The sequence below is a fragment of the Solanum stenotomum genome, chromosome 6 (genome assembly GCF_019186545.1).
Source record: "Solanum stenotomum isolate F172 chromosome 6, ASM1918654v1, whole genome shotgun sequence".
Lineage (NCBI taxonomy): Eukaryota > Viridiplantae > Streptophyta > Magnoliopsida > Solanales > Solanaceae > Solanum > Solanum stenotomum.
The window spans coordinates 54,578,570-54,595,692 of record NC_064287.1 but is presented as its reverse complement, the minus strand read 5'-3'; the positions used below and the strand labels follow the sequence as shown (position 1 = coordinate 54,595,692).

General features: G+C 31.7%; 3 protein-coding genes across 3 annotated transcripts; 1 reads left to right on the top strand and 2 right to left on the bottom strand.

Moving 5' to 3' along the window:
• Positions 1–841: 841 nt before the first annotated feature.
• LOC125867184 (uncharacterized) lies at positions 842–4,038 on the top strand. Its single transcript, XM_049547614.1, has 2 exons — positions 842–989; positions 2,938–4,038. The coding sequence occupies exon 2, from the start codon at positions 3,010–3,012 to the stop codon at positions 3,802–3,804; it is 795 nt and encodes a 264-aa protein (XP_049403571.1). The 5' UTR covers positions 842–989; positions 2,938–3,009; the 3' UTR covers positions 3,805–4,038.
• Positions 4,039–4,228: 190 nt separating this feature from the next.
• On the bottom strand, positions 4,229–6,370 carry LOC125867185 (uncharacterized). Its single transcript, XM_049547615.1, has 6 exons — positions 6,231–6,370; positions 6,056–6,153; positions 5,742–5,981; positions 4,794–5,316; positions 4,540–4,621; positions 4,229–4,421 (listed from the first exon to the last, which is right to left on the bottom strand). The coding sequence occupies exons 1-6, from the start codon at positions 6,251–6,253 to the stop codon at positions 4,230–4,232; spliced, it is 1,158 nt and encodes a 385-aa protein (XP_049403572.1). The 5' UTR covers positions 6,254–6,370; the 3' UTR covers position 4,229.
• Positions 6,371–6,861: 491 nt separating this feature from the next.
• On the bottom strand, positions 6,862–10,004 carry LOC125867183 (heparanase-like protein 2). The gene is made up of 9 exons (XM_049547613.1): positions 9,786–10,004; positions 9,524–9,560; positions 8,777–8,960; positions 8,385–8,542; positions 8,078–8,311; positions 7,800–7,989; positions 7,594–7,719; positions 7,405–7,504; positions 6,862–7,271 (listed from the first exon to the last, which is right to left on the bottom strand). Exons 1-9 carry the CDS (start codon positions 10,002–10,004, stop codon positions 6,921–6,923), a joined length of 1,599 nt encoding a protein of 532 aa, XP_049403570.1. The 3' UTR covers positions 6,862–6,920.
• Positions 10,005–17,123: the final 7,119 nt, after the last annotated feature.

The following is a 17,123-nucleotide window of genomic DNA, read 5'->3' as shown; positions in this document are numbered from 1 at the left end:
TTGAAAGGAACTCAAAACTAAAATCTGGAACTATTTACAGGAGATTTGAGCTGGTAGAGAATAGAAAAAAATTTCAGCTTATTGATAAAGATGAACTACTGCAATATAAATATTGTATAATGACGTATATAAATTAATATACATCACTGATACATAGTTATGCATTGTATATGCATGATTATATATTGCTTATACAAAATTGATACATTACAGAGACATACAACCATTTAGATGAAAAGAACTTAGCACGCAAGTAATTAATCAACCCAACCATAAAATTGTTATGCAACTACAAAAACTATAACAAAATCCGTGAATAAATGTTTTGTCAGTTTATTTATAGAACTTAGTATTGAAAATATAATCTTTTCTTAATTGTCTATTACCTCATACTTTACTTTTTATCTCAAGAAAGTTCAGTTCCTCAAGGATAAGCAAGACTAAAAAGCTATTTTCCCGTCTATGAATATCACATCATAATATGTTTACTGCATCATAAGATGATCGTCACATGATATATATATTATTCATATAATTTTGATACATTACGTAAAATTAAAAGAAATTTAACCGATAATTTATTTGTCCCCACATTTAATGAAGTTTAGCCGTCAAAGTAGATATTAATCAAAATATAGCAAAAATCCATTCTTCAACAAATTCCAAAAATAGCAACACAAGAAAAAATTGTACTCCTACACCTACTATTTTTTCCTAACAAAACAAAAAATTAAAAAAAGTTTTATCAAAATTAAAAATATATTTTTTTTAATAAAAAAACATTCCACTTGTCTACCTGGTATCTACAGTATAGTCCCACGTAAAATCTCCTCACAGTTTTCTCCGAATACAGACATACAGAAAGAAAGAAAGAAAACGAGAGACCTACACAAAAAAAAATCCCGTTTTTATTTGCTTTGGTCTCTCTTTTTCTTCTCCTTCTGTATAATTTTTTTTTGGCAATTTCTGAAGATCATCTTTTAATTCAAGTAAGTTCATCTTTTCTTGAATCTTACATTTCTGATTCTGCAAAAAAAAAAAAATTCTTGTTTTGATGGTTGTTTGATTTCAAGATTGGATTTTTATGAACTTTGTGGATTTGTTGTATTTTGGAATTTTTGTTACATGTGAGATGGATGAATCTGTTTGTGGGGTTGAATTTTTTTGTGGGTATTTTGTGATTGATGGAATGTTTGTTGATTTGCCAAGTATTGTGGAAATTGGAATTCAAGATTCTAGCTTTAACCCCTTTTTGGGGGTTTGGAGCTTTGTTAGTGCGGTTTCTCTTGTTTTATGTTTTTAATTTTAGTTTATAAAGGAAAAGTTTTGATTTTTGAAATTTTGCTGGTGTGCCTGTAATGCTATGTATTTTGTTAATGACTGTTTGAATCAGTTCTTGTCATTGGATTAGTAAATTTTGGGAGTGTAAAATGAACTAGAGTGGTTTAAGGTGTCAAATTTAGGCTCTGGTTCCGGAAGGACATGGTTTCAGATCCCATAGCTGTCATTAACAACAAGATACACAGTGTAATCCCACAAGTAGGGTGTGGGGAGGGTGGTGTGTACGCAAGTTTACCCCTACGACTGTCATCATTTGCAAAATTAATGTGCAGTTGTACAAAATTAGATATGATTAGAAAATGATCATGTTTGGCAGAATATGCAAGTAGCAAAAATAAAGAGTGAAATGAAAGAAGGTCGTTTGAGATGATTAGTCATGTTCAACATCGACCTCTTAATGCATCGGTGTATAGATGCGAAACTATGGTGATGGAATGTGTTAAAAGGGGATAGGTAATGGTAAAATCTTAAAAAAAAGTAAATTTTGGTCTAATTTTTGCTAGGGGTCTTTTAGTGTTGTTAGAGATTCGTATGCTAGTAGAAAATGTAGAGAATCTAATTGTACATGTCAAATTTCTCTGGTCTGAATGAAGTTCTATAATTGTGAGGAGACATATAATCGACCCTGACTAACTTGCGATAATGACATCATCATTGTTGTTATAATAAAATGAGCTAGAGTGGCCAAGGTCGTTTTTTCCTCCTTTAAGAGTGTGTGTTCGAAACTGGACTGATTGAAGGAGTACTACCCAAGAGTTGAATCTTTAGTGTCAAGATATCTCCTTTTGAGTGAAGGATAATCTTGTTTAAAGGATACATTCTAACTATATACCTGAGGAGTACATTGATGTATGCATATCCGGTAAATTACCACAATTTATGGCAACAATGGTGAAACTAGAACTGAATTATGATTACAAATTATAAGGTAAAAATTTCGAGAATGGTGGTGCTATTTTCTTAGACGAAGACATAATATATGAAATTAAAATAGGATGACTGAATGGAGGATTTCTACAGGAGTGTTATATGGTTAGATGATATCTACCGAAATGAAAGGCAAGTTCTATAGAATGTTGTGAACCCATGATGTTTTATAGGAGTTAAGCACTAAAATATCCGTAGGACTATGGTTGTAAGGATTTGAATGTTAAGATGAATGGTTGAATGTGCAGTCAAGAGTATGATTTGACTAGTACCAAAGGTGCAGAAACCAGTAAAAATCTCCTTTTCTGCCAACATAGCAGTCGATAGCCCATCTGCTCATACCATCGAAAGGGTTCGCTTGGAGGAATAAGTTTGACCTTAGTTACAATTTCACCACTTGGAGGCAAAATAGAGTCCATTTCAGGTATTCTTTTTGGATGGGAGGGGGTCTAGATGCTTTGTTTTTCTAGCAATTTAGTGAATATTAAAACTAATTTCTTCTTGCTGATACATAATGATATGAAGCTATTCATTATTTCTGTTGAAAACTATCGGAGGGGGCTGTGATTGCTGTTTATGAGGCGTGCAAACATCAGCTCTTCTCTTTTTCATAGTTGTTTTCTTAGAGATGGATGATAAACGTCACATTTTTTAAATTCTATATTTCAGGTTCAAAAGAGGTGCTTTGAATTGAACAAAGTGTTTTCTCTGAGATCCTTATTGTACTAGTGTTCCGTCTCTATGTGGAAATCCATTTCAAATGTCATCACAAGCTTTGGTCAGAAAAAGGATTCTGCTACGCCCAGTCAAACTTGTCATGAGTACTCAGATGACGATGATATCCGCTCTAATGAAAGCACTGAGGAAGGACTAGAATGCCCAATATGTTGGGAATCATTTAACATTGTTGAGAATGTTCCCTATGTATTGTGGTGTGGCCACTCTCTTTGTAAAAATTGTCTGTTGGGACTTAAATCGGCTTCCGTGAAGATATCCACCCAACAAATCCAGATTCCATTGTTTGTTTCCTGCCCATGGTGTAATTTGTTGACACTTAGATTGTTTTACCAGGGAAATCTCAAGTTTCCTAGCAAGAACTTCTTCCTCCTCTGGATGGTGGAGAGCAGAAATGGTGACAGGATGAAGTCTCCGTCTGCCATATACAGGGATCAATTGTGCTCCTCCCCTTGTACTTCATATACCAGGACCCCGAGTTCTGTCATGAACTGCAGGAGGGCTCATCGTATAGACTCTTCGGGGTCTGGCACTAGTGGTCCTAGCAATACAAATGATACCCCTACAATGCAAAGGACCCAGTTTTCTCTTCAGAAGTCCCTTGATTTCTTTTTCCGGTTGACATCCAAATTTCCATTGGTTGTTGTACTTCTTCTGGTTGTTATATTTGTGATACCTTCCAGTGTGGGCATCTTGATTCTATACCTGGTGATCACAATTCTCTTTGGACTTCCATCTTTGCTAGTTATATACTTCGCTTATCCTGCTCTAGATTGGCTGGTGAGAGAGATTACTTCTTGAAGTATTTCTGTTCAATTTGTTTGAGAATTATTTCTTAGAGTTTCGAGGATGTAATACATAGTACTGTTTGCACTAGTAAACAATGTCTCATCAGTTTGATCTTAGTTTTCGTATCAAGAGATGGTGTAAATAGTTATTGGTTTTTGTGGAGGTAAAGGTTAATTTTCCTTCAAAGTTTGTATCTGCTATTGTTAATGGATGAATGATATCGTGGGGTTGCTCTTTCTACTAAAATTGAATTGAGATATAATTATTTCCCTCCAGAGGATTACAACTTGACATCACTATTGATTTGTGATGATCTTATGAAAGCTTATACATGGTGAGTATTGTGCCTTAGTATATTTACATGTTTTTCCAACAAATTTAGTTAAAGTTGGATCTACCAATTTACATTTTTTACAGATTTCTTATGAATGGTACTTTTAAAAGCATGAACAAGTTGATGGCATTTTTCCAGTGACTCTGATCTTGTTTGCCTTCTCTATCACCTTTAGCTCTTCGTTCTTTCGATGTTGATCTGCTTGTTCTTTGGCCCCTCCTGCAATGCCTTCAATCCTTCCAACCTCATCGTTGAAATGTTTCCTGGCTTTTGCCCTACGCCTGTCTAATTCAGCCTGTAATTTCATTTTTTCATTTGATAATAGTTCAGCCTGTAATTTCATTCAGTATGTGGTTGGTAAATAAATGAATTCCAGAAGATCAACTATAAGAGAAATTTAAGATAGAATCAACCTCAACTTTCTCCAAGTTGTGCTTTGCTTTCTTCTTCTTCTTTGTCTCCCAGTCCACAATTTCATGTATGAGCTTCTTGTACCTGAAACTTCTCTTCTTAGTAAAAGGGTAACAAGTAGTTCATAAAATAGAACAATGAAATGTTACTGTCAATATGCAGGTATATCACTTTCACTGTCCTTTCCGGAGAAAAGGGTATAAGTGAAGGTTTTCTAGTGTGATGTCAATGGTAAGACATCAGTTTAACAAGGTACCTTATTCTGATCTTCTCCATTTCTTCTTTCTCCCAAATATCTGCCTGAGAATTTCCACTTGCAGGCATTATTGTATTTGGCGCGTTAGCCATGCCTGGTTGTGATGAAGATTGCCTAGTTGGCGGAACAGCAGGAGCGGAAACAGGAGCCTTGGGAGGTCTGATATCGATGCTTTGGTCTGGAAATGTAGATGCTCTCTTCATAGATGGATCTTTTTTGGCCTTTTCAGCAACTTCACTTTCAGGTTTGCTATCTCCAAACGTTGGCGTTTTCTTAATGGATGGAGCTTTTTTGGCCTTTTCAGCAACTTCGCTTTCAGGTTTGCTATCTCCAAACGTTGGCATTTTCCTAAAGGATGGAGCTTTTTTGGCCTTTTCAACAACTTCACTTTCAGGTTTGCTATCTCCAAAAGTTGGTTTCTTTTTAATAGATGGCACAGATTTAACTGGCTCTGGATTGATTGTTGTTGACCTTATTGGATCACTTTTATATGGAAGTTTTGAACTTGATTTTGAAGCTTCATCTGTTACAAGAAAATGTTAAGAAGAAAATGCGAAACATGTTAGGATGATGAATAAAATGACTAGTCCTCATTATTTAACTAAGAAATCCAATGGTTCAAACTATTTGTTGAACCTATTTCTTGATTTCCTTATTTATTCATTTCACAATTTTGTAATTCAATTTTTCAATGCCGAAGTGACTGGATAGAAATCACGAGGATGTGTATTTGTTCTGGAATTGGTTATTGAGAGGAAAAGGGTCGATTTTCCTACCCCCAGAGGGTAAGGTATTTTCATTTTGGACCAGTTGTAGGAGAGGAGGGATTCAAACCCCTGACATCATGGTTCATAGCCACGCCCCCTAATCCTCGTTCCATCTACAGCTCGTTTATTATGATTCTTATGAACTAAGAAAGACGAGAAAACATTAGAAATTTCTTCCTACCTGAAAGCGTTTCAGGTTTCTTATCATTATCCTCTGCTTTACTTTTGATCTTTGTCAAAGTTTTATCACCTCCACTATTTGTCCTTCTGTGGTCATATTCGCTTTTTTCTTCAATTGATGTTACAGCAAATGCAGCTGCAGCCACCGCAGCTGGATAGTCAACACTATCACTGGAATCATAATCACGACTCATTGTCCTTATAAACTGTTTGTGCAACCAGCTAGGTAATCTTTTTGTGTCTGCCAAAACAAAAACTAAATTTTAAGAATGTTCTTGTTTTCCCATGATTTAGATTTTGAGTCTGAGTTACTACCTTTAAAAGGTTGAGTTTTCTGTGGTGGTATTGTTCTATCTCTTGTACTGCTGCTGCTGCTTCCTTTCTCTTCTTCTCCAATACCGGTAAATTTCACCCTAGAACAGTTGTGTTAATTGCAACACGACGAAAAAAGTTATTTCTTATGCTAGAATTTGAAGTTGACGGTCGTTACCTCATTTGCTTAAGCATATCCATTCTTTCTTTGTGTAATGGAGCCTTATATTGAAGCTATTTCAAAGATCAGATAAAAAATTCAAACTTTTTATTTGAAGAAGCACAAGAAAAAAGGAAGCTTTTTTGTCAGGTATAAAAGCTTTGCTGCTTTTGAAGGAATTTTAATGACTAAGTTAAGGTATCTTTGCATGTAAGGCTTTGGTTTTGGATCTTCAAACAAAGTTATCAAACATTCTTTTCTTGTGCTAATTGGGTTGCTTTTTCTTGAAGAGATTCAAATTCTTTTTATTAGACTTAACCGTCAAAAACACATCTAAAGTATCCCCGGTTTTACGAGTTTCATACTTGAACTATCACCAACTATTTGTTAAAACAGACCTCAACTATTAGTAGTTGGTGATAGTTCAGGTAGGATACTCAGGTATGAAACTTGAAAAACCACGATACTTTAGATATGTCGAGAAAGTTGAAAAAGTAGAATCTTGAGTTCTTTTCAGGTTATATAGAGATTCAAATTCCTTGATCAGAAACCAACAGAAGAAATAAAGAAAGCAAAACTGACAATGTACTATAAAGCAACTTTACTAAAAGAATAAAACAAACTTAAGTTTAATCTGAAACTACTCTAAACATGTTGATAAGAAATAATCTAAAAAACTAAACTAATAGACTGAAATCTGTAAATTCTCTATGCACAAGCAGGAGCCTGGAACCCTCTCAGGGTAGCAAAGACGATAGATTGAGGAGCAACACTGATGGGCAACGTTGGATCAACAAGCTTAGGCTTCATTACTGGGATGTCCAATGAGGAAGTGAGCTTCAATGGAGTTCCATTTAACAACAAGACATCACTCTGAATGTTGCCATCTTTTGGAGTCAAATGGTACTCTTCTCTTGGATGTATAGACTCAACACTATCAGGATTTGTATTTATATACTCAACAGACGCAACACTATCAGCGTACATATTCAAGTCATTGACAACAGAGACATCAAAGGTAGTTGACTTATCCATGTTGATTAGTAGAACTGTAATACCCTGAAAGACAAAAACAAAGAATTTTCAAGAAAAGTGTATGCAGACCTTACTCCTACCTCGTCGAGGTAGAAAAACTGTTTCAGAAAAAGACCATAGTAAAGTTGAAATCTTTGATAGTGTTGTTGTAACTTACACTTGTCTTTGAGCAATGTGCGTAAGTGCGGATGTAAGGAGAGCCTTCATGAGTAATAGAAAGCACATTCTTTCCCATAAGCTTATGCCATAGAAGAGCACTGCAGATATCATCAAGAAACTTGTAAGATACCTAAACTTTAGTATGAAATAAGGAAATTTTAGATCATGAGAATCGCGTTTTAAGTACCCATAGTAATCTGGATTTGGGATGAAACTTGTTGTGTTGAGAAGACCATAGTTTCCTCCTATTAAAGATTGTCTGCAGTATACCTTATGGTTGAAAGTTGATGTCATTCCCAATTGATCCAAGTACCTACAACAACACCAATACTAACATAAGAACATTTGTTTTACGTGTTGTCACGTGTTATCAGGCTTGATATGAAGAGTTACCAGAAACCGTTAACGAAGGTGTGTGAAGTGGTTTTGCCACCACTATTATAAGCTCCACCAGATTCACCAACCCAAGGTCCAGATGATGGTGAAAACAACTTAGCATCATTTTCAACATTCTTAAATGTTTGAGCTATTTGACTTAGGTAAAATGGATTCTGAAGTTTGTCAATCAAAGTTGGATCAACACCTACAATGTATCAATACAAACATTTTCTTAATACGAAGTTTAAATCCTGGATCTGCCTCGGAATGCAACATCATGCATTGGTACATACCTGCTCCAAGGTTGTAAATATGATGTGTCAATCCATCGACAACGCCCGGACCGGTTGTTTGAAGGAACTCTTGGAACCATTTTTGATCATAAAATCCACCAGGGGCCAAGATTTTTGGTCTATTAGCAGGATTAGGATACATATGTGTGACAAGTTTCTTCAATTTCTTAACATCATTACCATATTGATGAGCCTTTATTTTTGCAGCAACTCCACTTCCACAAAGCTCATTACCTATCAAAAATTGATGTTGGTATTTTTCTTAAATAAAAAAAAAATGATTTTTTGCACAAAATTTATTTTTTACCTAACTCATATGAGTCAATTTTGTATCCCTTATTGATAGTGTATTTCATCAATGATTTTGCATTGTAATGATTCCAATCTCCAACCCAAAGAGTTGTATTATTTTCATCTGATGGTATTCTTCCAATTAAAGCATTGAATGAAAATGTTATTGCAGCCCTGCATAAATTTCACAAAAAAAAAACTTAGGTTTAGGAGTTATACTAACAAATATAATCCAGCATAAGTAATATCGTGTTTGATTGATCATAAGTTAGTGTTTATTATCATGCATAACTAATTCTTGAATCGAACAAAATAAAACAAGGCCAAGAATGGAGGGGAGGGGGGGGGGGGTCATGTTACACCCGTTAGAGGGTCAGGACCTAGGTGAACGCGGAATGCTTTGCTTACCCTGTTTTGTTGAACATGTCATGCAATTCATCCCATCTATTCATGTGAAGACATCCATCACTAAATCCAAAAAGTCCATCAGATTTTTTCTCAAAATTTGAGCAATTTTTGGGGTAATTTCCAACTTTGTAATAAACTTGATCTTGTAATGAACCTCCTATTCTGAGTCTTAGTGGATTGAATGCTGCAAAAAATTAAAATTTAAAAATTAAGATTATAAAATATTATTTAGAAGCAAAAACAAAACAAAAAAGTGTAAATATAACGTATATTTACCAATTTTTTTTAGAGAGTAAAAACAAGATTGGCATGAAAACAATGAGAACATCCAAGTAAAAGACAACTTTTCATAATTAAACTCTAATTTAAATTTTAAAAATACTAGTTTGTTCAAAGTAATATAATGGATAGATTCAAAACTTAAACTTGATGAAGTTCGAGTTATAAGATACTTATTACAAAGCTCATAGTACAATTAAAATTATAGCTTCAGATATAATATTTGTTAGAATTTTAACGAATTATCATACATAAATGATAAATCTATATTCATGTTAAACATACCGAATTTAAATGAACATGATTGTTTGAAAGCTAGATTCTTGTTCAAAGAATAAAAATTTAATATTATTTTCAAACTATGTCGACCTATATTAATAGGTATCCTATTTTTTAAAAAAAATATTTACGCGCGCATATAATAATAAAGAAATTAATGCAATAAACTATAGTACTAGTACTACTAACCTTTAACAGCGTTTGCAAGAATCCTGTTTTTCAAGTCCTACATAATTCAAAAAAAATAAAATTAAAACCAATAAATTAAAAAAAATCTCCAAATTTTTTTTTCTCTTCCAGAAATAATTACATAACAACAACATAACTAGAGTGGTCGACCTTACCCTTACTGTGTGATACCTTACTCCTAACAAAGTAGGGAGATTGTTTCGTATAGACAGAAACAGAACTACAAAACTATGAGAGGTAATAAAAATCGAAAAATATTTACCAGATTAAGAAGACCAGCTTTTCCCCACGGACATTGATTATAATCACATTTATTTTCTGGCCACCAATCTAGAGTTGCACATATGAAATTATCATCTGTTTGGGCTATAGATGTAACTCCTTTCACCATAACTTTTAATTCATCTGAATTAGACAAATTAAAAAAACATGATGAAACTAAAAAAACCAAACAAAAAAATCTAGTTCTTCTTGAAACCATTTTTTTTATTGATCAATCAATAAAAATAAAAGATTGAGAGAGCAAGAAGAAGAAAATTTGAAGTTTGATACGTTTATATAGGAAAAAAAAAATATAGTGGCTAAAGGATTATGAATCCTAGCTGACTACTACTACAAAATTAAATTATATACTAAATATACTACGATTCTTTTTAAGAAAAAATATTAATCATTCTTTTTTTATTCGAGATATTAAGAGTTCAAATTGTGATAGGACTCAACATGATAAAGATAAATTTCGTCTTATTATTACAAGTAGGATTTTGAGTTTATGTAATATACTGACAATGTAAGGAATTATTACACTACCAATAATTTTGACTCGTAATAAAAGGTAATTTATATTATTAAGTATTATAATTGTAAAATCTAAAGATTAAAGTAATAAATCGTTATAGTATAAATAAAGTAAAATAATATAATATCCACTAGCGGTGTAAGAAATATTAATATATTTTTTCTATTTAATGTCAATTTTAGGTCACCTTATTATTATATTATTATATACGTTTACTATGATGGTATAAAAAATATGTATATTGTGACATTATAAAGTTGAAACCTACTTTAACTATATTATATCTTTCACAAATTTAACTTATCCTTTATGGTCTGAAATTCCTGCTTTATGTTATTTAAATAAAAAAAGGTTTAATTTTGGGATTAAGCAGTATTTAAGATATCAAAAAAAGAAGAAGCAGTATTTAAGACAAACACAACTTCTTCTTTTTTGTATATAATTAAGAGATCGATTTTTTATATTATCCTATCGATTCTAGGAAAGTTATTTCTAATGAGGTTTGGTAAGAAAATAATTGGCATTCCCTCAAAAATAAATTAAAAGATTATCTCAACTATAAATTTCTAACAAGACCAATTTCTGTATGGATGAGGATAATTTTTTTTAAAAATTCCAGAATTCAATTTTAAGTTGAATATTGAATTTTTTTGGAATTTGAAAAACTCCTATTTTCATAATTTTTTACTTTAAATTATTCACAAAAATTGAAAGATAATTTCAATTCATATTCATGTCCAAATATAACTCAAATTTTCAAATACTATTTTCAACTAATCAAAAGAAAAACTAAAAATACTTCCTTCTTTTTCCTTTTTTTTTTTTGAATTTTCATAATTTTTATGTCAAAACATGCACTAAACGTAATCTTAATAATATTTTAGATGACTGCCTTATTGGATATTTTGGGATAAATTGCATACAAGAATCTTAGACTTCTAAAGTTATTAAATTTTAAATTAAAATTTTATATATATTCAATAATTTTTTAAAATACAAATACAAAGTTATTCGTTCAATCAAATTCATAACTGAAATGCTAGCTTCACCCTTGTCACATGACTAATGCATCCTATGATCCTCAGAGCATGGTAAAAGCTATTCATTATAATCATGAAAAGTAAAAAAGTGTTTCATGTGAGCTAATTCTTACTCTAAGGTGACAAAGCAATTTCAACTCACTTAACGTTTTTACAGGTTGAGTCATGATTTGATTATTGAATTGACTCAATGGATTGAATTCAAAATGACTTTTCAAATAAATGGGTCAAAATAAATTGAAGTAACGTAACAATTCGATTGAAATCTTACTATGATTTATATAAATTTGGAAACGTTCGTATGAATCATATATACATTCCCAACTAGTACTGTTATATTATGACTATACCACATCAGTTGTGTCATCATCACAATCATTTTAGGACATTTATTCTATATTCATTGTCTCTTTAATTTTGGTCAAATTGAAAAATCGGAAAAGGCTTAAAAATACCCTTAAACTATCGGAAATAACTCAGATTTACCCTTAAACTATATTTTAGCTCAAAATTACCCTTCCCGTCAAAGTATTGGGTCATACTTACTCTTAGAAGTATGTTAAGTGCCACGTGGATGCCACGTGGACGCCACATGGACGCCACATAAGCCCCAAACATTTCCGATCCCACTTCCACGTAGACTAATAAGATCCCTAATATCTAATTTTCCCCTCATTTCTCTTAAGAGAGGACATTTGAGATATTTCTTCATAACTTTCCATCCTTGTGGTGGCTAATTCAGTCACCGGAAAGTTACAAAGAGATATCTCAAATGTCCTCTCTTAAGAGAAATGAGGGGAAAATTAGATATTAGGGATCTTATTAGTCTACGTGGAAGTGGGATCGGAAATGTTTGGCGCTTATGTGGCGTACATGTGGCATCCACATGGCACTTAACATACTTCTAAGTAGGGGTGTTCACGGTTTGGATAAAAACCGATCCAAACCGAAAAATCAAACCAAACCGATAAAATAAAATCAATTTTATTTGGGTTGGTTTGGTTTGGTTTTAGATTTTTGAATACCGATAGTATTTGGTTTGGTTATGGTTTTATTCGAAAAAAACCAAAAAAATAATCGAACCGAACCGATGAATTATATACATATATTTTATTAATATACATACTTAATAAATTGTTTTTATAAACAATTTTAAATATCTTATACATATTTTCATTAAAATTTCTTTATAATTTACTAATTGAAAGCAAAAATGCCCAAGATGAAACATTTATCTTATTGATTTCATGTATATGAGTGTCTATGACAATTCTTTGTGGGACTGAAAATGTTATTGTCTCTTCCTTCTAGGCCAATATAGTGAATTTTAAAGCTTTATTGATAGTAAATTTAGTGATCGAAAGTTCAGTAATTTAAGTCATTCTAACTATTTTTCGTTTTGAATGGATTGTTGTCACTTTTTTCACATTTTAAATGAATTGTTTCTTTTATTTTTGTGTATGGTTAATAACCGAATAACTGAACCAAACCAAACCGAAATTGATAATCACTAAATCGATAAATGTATATTATATTTGGTTTGGTTTTGATAATTTTAAAACCGATTAAGTTGGTTTGGTTTTGGTTTTGACCAATAACCGATCCAAACCAACCCGTGAACACCCCTACTTCTAAGGGTAAGTATGACCCAATACTTTGATGGGAAGGGTAATTTTGAGCCAGAATATAATTTAAAGGTAAATCTGAGCTATTTCCGATAGTTTAGAGGTATTTTTAAGCCTTTTCCATGGAAAATAAATAAGTTTTTATTTCTGAATATATTTTCATGGTTTTTTCATTTGGGGAGAAGTGTGGGAATGGTAGGTGGGGATGGTAAAAAAGAAGATGAGGTATACATTTTTTGTAGATATCTTTTAAATTTTTTTCATAGAAGCTAAATGGAGATTGTAATTAGATTAAAATAGTTTGTTACTACGTTAAAAATGATTTTTAGCAGTAGTTAATTAACAACAATAACTTAATTACGGCTATATATGTATTTATACAGGCAATTACTAGTGACAATTACATTTTAGCACTCTTTGTACATGCCACTAAAGGCCTAAAGCGTATAACGACACTGCATTCAATATTAATTAACTTATATTGATAAAGACTTTCACACTCTTTGTTAATGTACACATTTACTTCCGCTAAAACTGTTTTAGTTATATTGCATAAATATTAGTTTCACTCTAAAACAAAATTAGAAACAAATAGACTGTTTTATATTTCGGTTAGTAGTTATATTAACTGAATTTTATACAATCAACCAACCTTATTTACTTGATCATAAAAGACTATTTGCTTTACTTGAGTTGATTGATTGAATGTTCACTCTATCTTGTTTTTCTAATCTTTCAAAGTTTATTTTATTTTACCTAAACTACTTTAGTGGTTATTTTAACTGAATTTATATTTTTTTCCAAGAAAATTATGACATGATAAGTTAAATTATAAAAAAATAGTTAAAACATTAACTTAAAACGTGAACCAATTTTAATTTCAACTCACCATAAAATGGATCCACTAGATCATGATCAAGTGATAAATGCATCAGGCAGATACACGGAATGCATTTATGGGTTTGGAATACAAAGTATATTTTCACCGTTCAGCTTTACTTGTCACATTTTGCTTTTCGAATAAATGACTTATGAAATTAGTGATAGAGTGGTAAATATTTATTTACCCTTAACCAAAATGTTTGGAGTTCGAACCCCTTTAAGTATGATAATGCCTTTACTAGGAAACATTTTATTCTCAATGTAGAACTTTCTAATATAAATTCAAATTTAATCGAGCTATAAATATCGAACAAGAGAAAAAGACTTATGAAAACCAAAGTATAGATGTCTGCATAAAAACCAAATCATAAATGTCAATACCTAGGAATCTCATGCAGTGCATGACTTCTTTTCACTGACACATTCATTAATTTCTCTATACATTTTGTTCTTTTTCTTCATGCCACGTAAACCATAACGAGTGGTTTGGCAACAAGTTTGAAGATGCGTTACATAGGTATTAAATCTCGTAAACATAATATCTCATTTGATAGCTAATCAGAAGATAAATTATAAGTAATATGGAAATGTACGTACGTATTAGTTTATGCATGTTACATAACTAATATCAACAAAAAATAACACATTACTATTATTATATTATTATTATCTACATAACTCTTATCTGCTATCAAACGGCTCATAAATGAATAACGAATAACAACCATTCATACAACATAAGGAAAAAAACAAAGTCAACAACACAATTGAAAATAATAATTAAAAAAACTTGGAAGTAAGATTAAATTGAAGTTGAATAATACATGTCATGAAGAAACTATATTTACATGACTATATTTAATGTAGCTAGCTAGCTACCACAAAAATTAAATGTAACTCATGGACTTCTCTTGAATAATATCAAATTGATCACATCAATAATAACGTCATCAATATGAGCATATCGACGATAGCTAACTAGTTAGCTAATTTCTATGATTCGAATACACGTCAATTCTCGAGCCTCTGTTACATATAAAATCATAACTATTTCCAGACTTGTTTTTGCTGCTTTTTATCAGGCACAAATACTCTGTTCTTTGCAAAAACAAAAAAGGAAATAGTAATTTTCTTGAATACAAACAAAACAAGAACTAAGAACTTAGTATATAGTAATAACAAAAAAAAAATTAAAATCTGATTACATAAGCGAATCGATTTCTTCCTTCTTCTTCTTCTTCGAGGATTTCTACTGCGAAATTTAAGAAAAATGACCAAGAATTGAGCTTTCTTGGCTTGAAAATGGTGATGCTCTGTTTTTTTAGTTGTGAAGAGGATTGGGACCAGAAGGGACTAATCTTTTTTCCACACCATATCTTGGGTCAATTTCATCCATTGATGAAGACGATGACGATGACGGAGGCGATGGGGGCGGTAGAAATGGTGGACAGTGACGGATTCTTTGGAGTTGATAGCAGATTACAGAAGAATGATGATCTTCTTGATCGGGTTTTTTCGTTGAATGGGGAATTGGGATTTTTTGGGTTTGTGATGAAGCCATTGTAGAGAAGGAAAAAAAGATCAAATAAGCAAGAAATATACACTTACATGCCATTCTTGAACTTGAAGAAGATGAAAAAGGTGCTGCTTTCATGGTGATTTTCTGAAATTTTTAGAGTCAAAATTAAGAAACAGAGAGAGAAGAAACAGAGTGTATATATAGGGGAGAGAGGGGGTGGGATGGGGTGGGGTGGGCGGTTGTATATGGTGGAGAAGATTTATATTTATGGAAAAAAGGGACAAGAGTTTTGAGAAATAACATATAGGTAAAAGGTAAAATTTAGAAGGCTATTTTACACAAATATCTTTTTTTAGGCTAACATTTAAATTTTACCACTATTCAAAAAAAAAGAAACTTTCATAAATGTTCATAGTGAATGCGCTAGCTAACAATCAAGAAATTATTGATAACAAAGAGGGACAAAGTTTTTAGAACGAATACATAGTTATAGAATTTAAAACACCAGTTAACGTAAATATTTGTTTTCAACGCTCAGATTTTGTTTCTGTTTAAAACGGGAAACTTTCATAAATGTTAAGAGTGAATGCGCCAGCGAACCGCCAACTGAATTATCCGTAACTAAAAGGGACAGAGTTTTGAGAACTAACATGTAGTTAAAGACATAATTTAAAAGACTAATTTACGCAAATATCCCTTTTTGAGGCCAACATTCAAATTTTGTTTCTATTGGAAAGCAATTTTTTTCATAAATGTTCATAGTGAATGCGTCAGTCAACATTCAGCTGAATTATCTGTAACTAAAAGGGATAGAGTTTTGAGGCCAACATTCAAATTTTTCTCCCATTTAAGAAGGGATTTTTTTCATAAATGTTCAGAATGAATGCGTCAGCTAACAACCAACTGAATTAGTTGTAATAAAAGAACATAGTTTTGAGAACTAACACATGGTCAAATGTAGAATTTAAAAGGCTGATTTATGCAAACATTCTTTTTAGGCCAATATACAAATTTTGCTCCTATTTAACAAGTGAAACTTTTATGAATGTTCATAGTGAATGTGCCAGCTGAAATCTTTGTAATAAAAGGGATAGAATTTTGAGAACTAAAGCAAAATTTAAAAGGCTAATTAATTTATGTAAATATCCCTTTTAAGAGGTTGATACTCAAATTTTGTTTCTATATGAAAAACAAAACTTTCATAAATGTTCAGAAACGCGTCATCTAATAGTTAGTTGAATTATGTGTAATTAAAAGGGATAAATTTTGAAAACTAACACGTAGCCAAAGGTTAATTTATGCCAATATTCAGATTTGTTCCTATTTGAACAGAAATCTTCATAATTATTCAGAGTGAATGTCTATCCAACATTCAACTGAAATATTTATAACTAAAAGGGACAAAGTTTAGAAAACTAACACATAGTCAAAGAAAAAGTTTAAAAGGCAGTTCACACAAATATCCTTTTTTTTAAAGCCGGCATTTAGATTTTGTCCCTATTTTAAAAAAAGAATTTTTCATAAATGTCGAGAGTGAATGTATTAGTTAACAACTAACAAAATTGTTTATAAATCAAACTAAGAGTGTTTTGAGAACTAACACACAATAATTTAAATGACCAATTTATCAAATATTTCTTTTTTAAGCTAACAATTTGATTTTGTCTCGATTTAAATAAGAAATTTTCATAATGTTGAGAATGAATGCGCCAGCTAATAACTAGCTAAATTTCTT

Coding starts and splice junctions, on each gene's coding strand:
- LOC125867185 (XM_049547615.1), bottom strand. CDS start 6,253: ATGGATATGCTTAAGCAAATGAG. Junction 4,622..4,793: donor ATGGAGAAGATCAGAATAAG/GTACCTTGTTAA, acceptor GAGAAGTTTCAG/GTACAAGAAGCTCATACATG. Junction 4,422..4,539: donor ACAACTTGGAGAAAGTTGAG/GTTGATTCTATC, acceptor ATGAAATTACAG/GCTGAATTAGACAGGCGTAG.
- LOC125867184 (XM_049547614.1), top strand. CDS start 3,010: ATGTGGAAATCCATTTCAAATGTCATCACAAGCTTTGGTCAGAAAAAG.
- LOC125867183 (XM_049547613.1), bottom strand. CDS start 10,004: ATGGTTTCAAGAAGAACTAGATTTTTTTGTTTGGTTTTTTTAGTTTCA. Junction 8,961..9,523: donor TCTTGCAAACGCTGTTAAAG/GTTAGTAGTACT, acceptor AATTTTTTGCAG/CATTCAATCCACTAAGACTC. Junction 7,505..7,593: donor CCAAATCCAGATTACTATGG/GTACTTAAAACG, acceptor TGATATCTGCAG/TGCTCTTCTATGGCATAAGC.